This window comes from Typha angustifolia, chromosome 6 (assembly GCF_048772165.1).
Source record: "Typha angustifolia cultivar Huaian chromosome 6, ASM4877216v1, whole genome shotgun sequence".
NCBI classification, from domain to species: domain Eukaryota; kingdom Viridiplantae; phylum Streptophyta; class Magnoliopsida; order Poales; family Typhaceae; genus Typha; species Typha angustifolia.
The window spans coordinates 1759819-1770692 of NC_133244.1; the positions used below are offsets into that span (position 1 = coordinate 1759819).

At 38.1% G+C, this 10874-nt stretch overlaps 1 protein-coding gene across 1 annotated transcript; it reads left to right on the forward strand.

Annotated features, from left to right (window-relative positions):
• Positions 1 to 8520: 8520 nt before the first annotated feature.
• On the forward strand, positions 8521 to 9308 carry LOC140761190 (uncharacterized). The gene is made up of 2 exons (XM_073098411.1): positions 8521 to 8648; positions 8733 to 9308. Exons 1-2 carry the CDS (start codon positions 8523 to 8525, stop codon positions 9306 to 9308), a joined length of 702 nt encoding a protein of 233 aa, XP_072954512.1. The 5' UTR covers positions 8521 to 8522.
• Positions 9309 to 10874: the final 1566 nt, after the last annotated feature.

Genomic DNA, 10874 nt, shown 5'->3' on the forward strand with positions numbered 1-10874 from the left:
CGGGCTAAAACAAGCTCCAAGAGCTTGGTATGAGAAGTTGACCATCTTTTTAGTGGATGTGGGGTTCACTCGAGGGAGAGTGGACAAGACATTGTTCATTAGACGTGAAAACAAGAGTTTAGTTGTGGCACAAATATATGTAGATGATATTGTTTTCGGGGCGACGAGTCAATTATTAGCTAAGGAGTTTGTAGATCTCATGCACAGTCATTTTGAGATGAGTATGATGGGTGAGTTGAAGTTCTTTTTAGGGCTTCAAATTACTCAATTGGAGAGAGGGATTTTTATCGCTCAAACCAAGTATGCTAAGGATCTTGTGACTAAACTTGGTTTAGAAAATGCAAAACATGTTAGAACTCCTATGAGTACAACTACCAAACTAGGTAAGGACATGTGAGGAAAAAGTGTTAATCAGACAGTGTATAGGAGCATGATTGGTAGCCTCTTGTACTTAACTACTAGTAGACCTGACATTGCATTTAGTATCGGTGTGTGTACTAGGTTTCAGTCTGAACCTAAGGAGTCACACTTGTTTGCTGTGAAACGTATCATAAAATATGTCAGTGGCACAGTTGATTTAGGTATCTGGTTTACTTATGACTCGGGCGCTATCATATCGGGATACACGGATTCTGATTGGGCAGGTTCATGTGATGATAGAAAAAGTACTTCAAGTGGATGTTTTTATGTTGGAAACAATCTGGTTGCTTGGCACAGCAAGAAACAAAACTCGATATCTTTATCTACTGTGGAGGCCGAGTACATTACAGTAGGGAGTTGTTGTTCTCAGTTACTATGGATGAAACAGATGGTCAAGGATTATGGCATTGAACAAGATACTATGGTGCTTTATTGTGACAACATGAGTGCTATTAATATATCGAAAAATCCTGTTCAACACTCGCGTACAAAACATATTGATATCCGACATCATTTTATACGCGAGTTAGTTGAAGACAAAACAATAGCACTAGAACATGTTGAGACGGAGAAACAGTTGGGTGATTTGTTTACAAAACCTTTGGATTTACAGAGATTTGAGTATCTTCGTACTTCTTTAGGGATTTGTGCTTTGGACTGATTTTATTGGGATTTGAGTTCTTTTTAGTTTGCGAGTTTCTTTCGTTTCATTTTTTTAGGTTTTCTTTTATTCTGAAATTTTCTTTGGTTTTAGTTTCAGATTTGTCGAGAGTTTTTGTCATAAAATAAAATTGATGCACTCCTAGATTCAATAATATACTCTTGACATAAAAATATGATTTTTCTCTTGATTATGTGTTATTATAGTCAATCTTGTCATATTCTATGTCTTGAATATATTTTGAATTTCTAGAAGTGCATCTCCAAAGTCTATTGATCTTGATTGATTTCGAGCAGTTTCAAGTTTTGATCACGTTAAAGTTGTTAATATCTTGATGTTTTTTTATGCGATTGAACGTGATAACTTAGCATTTTTAAGTGGAAGATGGATTTCACTTAGGGTCTTCATAGTTTCTAGAATTTTTGGATTTCTTGTTATTTTTTTTGTACTCTTTGGGCATATGTTGAATCTTGCGACTTTTTTCCTTCTCTAGAATGCCTAAAAAAAAAAGCTACAGTTACTAAGAAACCAAGGCCGCCTTCGTCCCCTACCTCGACTTCGTGTTAACAATTCTTTATCGTCAGTTCCCTCCGAGTTCCTAGTCTTTGCCATTTGTGTCAAAAAGAGGGAGAGTGTCTTAGTGTCTAGGTTAGTGTCTAGGTGTCTAGGTGTGTAGGGGGAGTATGAGCATAGGGGGAGTTTATGAGAGTCTTAAGTACTTTTGAACTTTGCTTGAAGTAACTGTGAACTTTGTCTGCTTAAGTATTTTTGAATTTATGCTCCATTGATAACTTGTGTTTGAATTGTTTATTCATTTTAAGTTATTTTTACTTGATCTTGGATTGGTATATGTTTACTTGCAGGGCTTGATGTGCAAAATATTCTAGACTTGTTGATTGCTCAATTTGAAGTCCTTGTAATATCTTGTAAACAAGGTGTTTTGTCACAAATTGCCAAAGGGAGAGATTGTTAGGTTTTTATTTGTTGGCAATTGTGTAAAAAATATTCTAAGTGTATTTTTTCATGTATATGAGCTTTACACAAGTCTAGAATATCTCTGGTTTGAAAAATTGCAAAATTAGTGGAGAAAAGCTGTTGAGTTCACACCGCGTTCAGAAATGCGTTCGAACGCGGTGCATTCACAAACGCGTTCGAACGCGGAATATGCGTTCACACAGACAGAGAGCCGCGTTCACAAACGCGTTCGAATGTGGGTACTGCGTTCACACAGACCGAGAGCAGTGTTCACAAACGCGTTCGAACGCAACCTGAAGAATTCAAGTTGTCGCGTTCGAACGCACTTGGGCCCGTTTGAACGCACCTGAGATTAAGTTAGGCCGTTCGAATGCACTCGGGCCGCGTTCGAACGCACCTATGAAGTTTGCAATTTATTGGATTTTTGTCAGTACGAATATGACTTGGATTTGGCTCTATCTTGGAGATCATATATAAGGATAGTGTTGCCCTAACCTAGGGCAGTTGAAGAAGATTATTCAAGGAGACTTTTTGGAGGCTACATCGGTTCTTCAACAAATAAGCCCCTTCGCATCTACAAATCTTAATCTTTCGTCTTAAGGGCTATCTAGACGAAAGTCAATCTCGAGGGCTACTGAGATTGGACTTCAATCATAAGAAGCAGTGAATCGTGGGTTCTAGCGATCAAGACTGAGAGGAACAAAGTCGTTTGGATCGACGGATTGTTTTGTGAGTCAGTCTTGTAACTGCTACTATCATAGTGATTGGTTTTGATCCGAGTTTGGATCCGTGGTTTTTTTTTCCCGTTTGGGTGTTCCACGTTAAAATCTTGGCGTTCATCTCTACTTTCGTTTTTAATATTTCTTCCGACTTTTACTTAAGCGAACGAGAAATATCATTGCCTAGAGGTTAGATACATACGTGTGTCTAGGGGTTTTTCAGAATCCATGCTCGAGATGAGGTCGGTGAAGTCCGAATCGTATCATATTCCCTTCCATCATATTTCATCTACCATTCATAGCCATTCCATCTCCACCATTCAACCTTAATCCTCCATAATCATCCTCTATCTAACCAATCATCCACCATATCAAAGAATTGACAGTTGGATTTGATACGTTCTACGGACACCTTGATCCGTGATTGTATCATCCTACAACAACATCGGTCCAGACAGACATGGCTAAAAGGAGATTTTTTCACAAATTCGCCAATGAGAGGAGGGCCAATCATATTCATTCCATTTTATATAACAATGAAGGTCACAAATCAAAAGTAAATCCTTTCTCTATTCAAAAATCATTTTAAAGCCTTCTTCAAGCTACCCTAACATTTTAATTGACTGTAAATTGTTATACGGCTCCCTTTTCGTTGATCTTTAGCCCTTAAGGCTCCATTTTGAAGAGGAAGAAATCAAGACTATAGTCTTTGACCTTGCAACAAATAAAGCCCCTAATCCAAACTATTTTTGTTTGGCCTTTTTATTATAAATATTAGAACATCATCAAGTATGATTTGATCCACACCTTCAACTACCTCTTCGATCCAAACCTAAATCTCTTGGGCTAGGCCAAGGCATTTATAGTGCTATCCCAGAATCGGAGGGGGCAATAGAACCAGATGATTTTTGACCCATCAGCCTCATCAACTATTCTGACAACATCATTTCAAAGGTTCTTGCCAACCATCTGGCCCCCTTCCTCGATGAGCTTGTCATGCCTTCCCAATCAGGTTTCATCAAGAATAGACATATCTTAGACAATTTCATTGCTACTCATAAATTGATTCACTAGATGGGTAAAAACAAATGCAATGATCTTATCCTAAAGCTAGATTTCAACAAGGCTTTTGATAGTGTTAGCCACAATCTCCTTCTCAATCTACTTAGAGCTAAGGCTTCCCTAATATTTCGATCAGCTAGATTTTTGTCTTGCTTACATGACTAATGCCATGCTCATCAATGGCAACCCTTCTAGTAGACTTCAAGATTTTTGTCTTGCTTACATCATTGCCCTCAACAAACACATTGACACTTGCTATGCGATTGCGGTTTATCGAGGTACTCCTCTGACCTTCATGGTGCTATAGCCCCTTTCGCTGCCATTCAAAGCTCCCTAAGCTTCTCTTCCATCACTTGAGCTATGTTGAATGCTTCTACTAAGGTGGCTGATTGAGCCGCCTTTACCTCGGCTTGTATATCCAACCGAAGGCCGCTAATAAACGTGCTTTTGAGTTGGAAATCTATTCAGCCCCGTACTTAATTGCTCACACATTCGAACTCATCTTGGTATTGTCTCAGCGTAGTTTTTGGGTTAACTTGGTAAGGGCTGCTTGGAAGTCTTCGTATCCGAAAGGTCCAAACTGAATGCAGGTGATGTCAACGATTCTTTCCACGTACGGTAGGAATGAACTTGACTCGTTGCTTGGTACTAATGGATGCCAGTCTCTTCTAGGTGGAATGACACCAATAACACCTTTTGTGCATTAGGTGTTCATTGGTACTTGAAAAATTATTCCGCTCGATAGACCCAATCAAGCAGATCGCCTTTATTAAATTGCAGAAAGTTGAGGCAAACGGTTCCTCCTTGGATGGCCACTTCTCTTCTTCCTTTGGTGGAAACACTCTCTTCCCTCTCTTAGTCTAGTGTACTTGACTTACCCAACCGACATCACAAATGCAACATAAGCAAATAAAGGAAATACAATGGCTAAACTGCAAATAAGAAAGGCATAAAAATAGGAAATAGACTCTAATATCCGAGACGGCTTGGTCGAACCCAAGTCATATCACTAATATTAGATTTTCGGTGGGATTTTGAGCTCATCAATCTATATTTTGGGCCTTCATTGGCTTAAAATATTCTTGATATTAATATCTCTATGCGTGATAGAAATGGTCTTTGGATCTAGAGGCAACATCCCTCAAGGACATTTGGGTCCTAAGTATCCCTCCTAAAATTAAAATCTTCTTTGAAAACTCTATTGTGGAAACCTACCAACCAAAAACTTCATCCATGGCATTAGGCTGTATTCAACAACACACGTCTAGTGTGTTCGCTCACTAGCGAAAGCATTCCTCTTTTGTTCCTTATCTGTAGGGTTGCTAATACCTTATGGGCTTTTGCTAAGGTATGACTTTCGATGTCTTTTTACTTTTGGGATAGCTGGGATCAATGTACTTAGCTCTTTGAAGGTGAGGACTTGCTGGAGAAGCCTAAGGCTTGGCTCTTTGCTTTGATCACCGTCTTTCTTTGGCAACTCTAAAAATACCGTAATAATGTGGTTTACAATGATATTAGCGAAGACTTAGAAAAGGTCTGGACCTAAGCTCTAATATTTGCTAATGATTATGTTCATAAAATTTTTGTTAGTCACATGAAACTCGCCTCCTTTAGCACTCTGATTTGGTGGGAACCTCCACCACCAGGTTGGTGTAAGGTTAATGCCTACAGTTCTTTTAAGGGCCAGTTAGAGTTAGGAGGGGTTTGATGCGGCTCCTATAGCTTAGCATTATGTGTGGAAGCCATGCTGGTCAAATAAACATTGTCGAGTCTCTTGAACTAAGGAATCACTAACATTCTTGAGTCATATTCACAAATTCTAGTGCACATAGTGAATAGACGTGCCATGTTGGATCGTGGAGTCCTTAGTCGATGATATTATTAACCTAACTCATATTTTCAAATATTGTAAAGTTAATCACATTTTTAGAGAAAATAATCACGCTACTGATTGGCTTAGGATAGATTGTTATGATATGGATATATCTTGGATGAGGATTTTTTCTGAGCTTCTCCAGTTTTTCTGATTATGATACTAATAGAGCTTTTTGTACTCATGGATGTTAGTTTATTAAATTTCTCTTTTCTTAAAAGAAAACAAGTGTCCATGGACTTTCTCTTTCTAAAGAAAACTGACATATACAAAAGTCATTTCTTGGGTATCAATGTTTCGTGGGTAAGTTTTCGTTAAGAAGCCTAGTTTGGACAAAAACTCACCATTAGTAGCTCAAATTGGAATGTCTTGGGCACAGTTTTCAAGATTGCAATATTTTGGGAATAGTTTTCCTTGCTATTAATTTATTGCTCCTTGTTTCTTCTGTGCCCAAGGAAACAGTAGCATTAAAGCCCTTTCTGAACAAAATTATGGGCCCAAAGATTTCCATTAAAACCCTGCCACCATAAAGATGCTAGTCTCACATGCATGGATGGAAGTCTAAGTTAGAATAGATTTGTTAGGCTTGCAGGAAAGTGTCCCTCTTGATCAAACTATGCATACAGATTTGTTGCCTTTGTATATGACAAGAAACTTCAATTAATCTCCATGCTCCTAGTGGGGTGGACAGTTCTTTATAGTGGACTCATGCATGGTGGTCAGAAAATTCCATGGATTTCTTTCCTTGCTTGCCTTGTTGTTAGGTGGTGAGTGTTAATTCAACATAAGATTTGATATGGTATTGTCATGTCTCTCTCAGCTGCAATATAAGAGCAGGACAAAATTTAGGTTCTAATCCTACCATTATTTCACTGCTCTAAATCATGCTACATATTTCCTTGAGCATGTGTTATAAAATATAAGATTAATTACATTTCGACCCCCTTAATTATCATTCTGCATCATTTTCATTTCCTCAAGAAAAAAAGTAGATATATATACCCCTAAATTATTTAATTGTATCACTAAGCCTCCTCTATTACAAATTTTGTTAGAAAAGATGATAAAAAATTAGCTAACCAATTAGATACATAAAAATACCCTTGCTTTCTTTTTCCCTCTCCTCTTATAAGTGGATTTTGAAGTAATTAGAGAAGATCAATTTAGAGAAGTTGCATAAAAATGGGTATCAAATCCATTTTTAAGAGTTAGATGCATGAATCTAATTAAAATTCTCACTAGCCCATACCTTGTCACAATCTTGCATAGCTCCATTTGCTCAAATCTTATATCCTTATTATTAGTATTGTCTCTTTCTTTGGCTTCAATGTTGAAATCCTTGAGCCATATTTTGATCAACTTGGACTCACAGCATGTGTGGCTAGATTCTTGGACAGGGACAAGTTAGGGAGCAATCGATAAAGAGAATATTAATTAACAACTACCAAAGAAGACTATGCCCAAAATACTCCAATTAATATAAGGGGCAGCAATTTGGTCTGTACACACACACACACATATATATACCTTTATAAATAGGCTCAATGTCTTCTTTAGGATATTGGTAGATGCTTACTTAATAGACTATTTGTTTCATATTTATTAGTTGCTATATGCGGTCAAATCATTATTTATCATCTGCATTTTTTTTGTTTTAATTGGTGCTCCTGAAAGATTTCATAACCAATAATATTAATAAATATCGATAATACTACCATCTTCAATGATATTTATTAATGCCACTGAAAGTAAATAATTACCATCATTAGTTGAAAATGCCTTTGATCATCTAGAGATACATGTATAGGCAACTATTCTAACTAAATGCTGGTAAAAATTTAGCTGCATTAAAAGATCCATTCAGTGGCATTTACTAATGTTGTTGATTGTTTGTTTTGTAGTAATGCTTGAAACTATAGGTCTACTGATCTTCACTAAATTTTGAGTTCTATTCTAGTGCTGCAATAATTTGGTCATGAATCGCCTAGTGGATGAATTGCCTCCCATGCATGGTTAATTAATTAGCTAATAGAAAAGTCTTGTCGGATTGTTGCATGCAATGCAACATAATCTTGGAGATTTCCCCAATTTATTCTTCTGCCTGTCGAGGAGCATCTAGAGCTAATACATCACATGAATATTTTGTAAGACGGGGTCAAGCTACACATGAACTAGTCAAACTAGAAATTTCAAGGCATTGTCCTCTAGTACTAAGAGAGAGATAGTAGCATCAAGATCACCCAAAGTTTAATTAAGTACGACCTATCTAAAATTCTTTAACCCACCACATGATAGTACTTTTGAATTTATTTGATAAAATGCATGAAATAAATGAAATTGAACATTATATCTAAATATCCAAGTCAGAATGGAAAAATCCTTCCTATAACTTAATCCAATATAGCTATTTTTTATATTTAGTTTCTAATATAACTAATTTCAATGACAATAGGATAGTGCTCAGATATTGTACCGAGTGTTCTTGTGCTTGCACCTTCGCGGCTTTGGTTCAACTACCGATTAAGTTTTCACTTCTCAAAAAAATAAAAACTCGACTTAGGTGTATTATCAAACAACTATTGTGTGTTCTTTTAAAAGGAAACATAGCCCCTATATGACAAATGTATACATACAATTTTACGATCTTAGTTGGCAAATATATTTATATCGGTAGCTCCAGCTTTCACTTTGATTGTAAAAACTTCACTTACGAACTTGTTACAACTCTCACTTCAAAGATTTAAAATAAGTAATTAAAGAGACAAATTAAGTACGTATTCGTGACTTGCCTATCATAAAGTAAAGTACGGTAATGCTCTCAAATGCCTATATATACTTCATAAAACTGAAGGCAAGTAAAGAAACAGCACAAGAAGAGAAAGACATGGCTTGGTCCGTAGAAGATGCTACGAAAGCCTACCTCCGAACACTAAAGCTGGTAAGCAAAACCACCGACCATGGCAATCCTTCATCATATCCATCATTTTAGACACTCTGGCGTTCCTAATCTAGTACTGTGCAGGGAAACAAGCTCATGGAGCCCGACGTCGCCGAATTCGTCTCGGCCCTGGCAGCCGGGAGCGGCGCTCGCCTCATGGTAGAAGCATGCAGCGAGACCGCCGGTCCAGTTACCCTAGCCATCATCGCCGCGGCAAACCAAACCGGCGGTCGCGCAGTCTGCATCGTTCGCGGGGCCGACGAGCTGCAATCTTCAGTTGAATTCCTTGGCCCGGAGGCCGATAACGTAGAGCTCGTCGTTGGGAATGCGAGAGAACTTCTGAGGAACGAATATTCCGCCGCCGATTTTGTGATCGTCGACTGCGAGATGGGTGAGTACGAGCAAATGTTTAAGGCGGCCCACGCCAGGGCGGTCCAGGCTTGTGGCGGTCTCGTGGTAGGTTATAATGCATTCAGCCGGCAATCGAGCGGCGCCAAGATGAGGGCGGAGTATTTACCGATAGGCGGCGGGCTGATGGTGTGCCGGGTGCCAGCGGGGAGAAAGAGGAGCCAATGGATAGTTCAGGTGGACGAAGAAACCGGTGAGGAGCACGTATTCAGGATCACATCGCCATCGCCTCGGGGAAAAAGGATATATTGAATCTAAAATAATTTTGCTTGTTGTTCTAACCGGGAGAATAAGCTTAGATTATATATTATATGCATGGCATGAAGAGATCCTAATTGTCAACATGCATGTTTTAGTATGTACAAATTTACATTGAGCCACTTGGTAACAAAGAATAAGAATAGTTTTAATTTGTTTAATCATGCCTCCTAAATTCAAACTTCTTTGACGTCAATTAGCTTCCTGAATTTGATGAACTTTAGTAAGGTGGTGTTACGTACCAGATTAGTATATAGAACGATTTGGACGTAAGAAAATTATAAAAAATTTTGTCATGGTAATTTCACAAGTTATGGATATAATAGCTTTTGTTTCATATAAATCGAAAATCAAGGTGAAAAGATAAAAATAAAAAAGTGAAGAAAGGTTAAAACGAGGCAGATTAGTAAATATCTAATATTACGGAAGTCGTTGAAGGATAGTGACGGCTAAGATGGTGGTGGATAGCCGTATAGTAGAATGACTCGTGATTGAAGATGGTGGCTAGAGTTTGAGTGCTTTGGAGGGATTTAGGGCTATGATCTACTCTAAAAATAGGAACGATTTAAGTGCTACCGTAACAAAATAAAGGCAATAATAATAAATTGGCTAAACTTAAGATCATTCCACGATAATAATCAACACATAATCACTCATAGCGGATTATATCTAGATGCGAATTATCTACCTTATTTGAAATTCAAAATAATAAAAAAATCTAACTAATTAACTTGACTCGACTCGACTCGACTTGGCTCGACTAACTCAATTGACTTAACCCACATGGTCAGATCATAACAATCTACCACACTTTTGACACATTGTCCTCAAGTTGACTAGTCTCTCACATCTTTGTACTCATACAGCTTATCATGCCAATCAAATGACTCAGGTTCATCCTCTTCAAGGCAATCTAAGATTATAACATGGGCTAGTTGACGCTTGCATTATGACCAGAGGTAAATCGGTCATTATAGTAAACACATAAGCCTTTCTTTTTACGCTCTTCCAAGTCATTGGGTATAAAGTGGCAAAGATTTGTTAGCAGTTAGGCTAAGCCATCCGCACGGATTGGGTCAAGGTAGGCACAATCTCCAGTGTGTCATGGGCTTAGGCTCTTTCCTCGCTTCTCCTTGCTGATCTGATTTAGTAGATCTAACTTGGACTCCATCAGAGCCGCCAATAAAATGCATCATTAGAATTAAGTAGTGGGCCTTAGGATCTTGACCTCAGCTTAAATGTTAGGCCTAAGCCCATTGATGAAGTTACTTTTTAGGGCTGACTTTGTTTAGTGGTTGTCTTAGTTGCAGATTCGTTTGAACTCCTCTCAATATGCTCGATCTGTTGTTGACTGAGTCAGCTTAGTCAACAAGGCCTAAAAATCCTCATACTATGTTAGACCAAATCAAACACAGATTGCATCAGCAAAGTCATGCCAAAACTCAAGTGGTTGAGTCCGCTCTATTGACTGATATCTTTGTGCCTGGGCTGCAAGTAGGATCGTCTTAATTCGATGGCACGAGCCCACCAAGTTGTTCCACCAGTCATCCTTAAGCAAAA

Coding starts and splice junctions, on each gene's coding strand:
- LOC140761190 (XM_073098411.1), top strand. CDS start 8,523: ATGCTCTCAAATGCCTATATATACTTCATAAAACTGAAGGCAAGTAAA. Junction 8,649..8,732: donor ACCTCCGAACACTAAAGCTG/GTAAGCAAAACC, acceptor AGTACTGTGCAG/GGAAACAAGCTCATGGAGCC.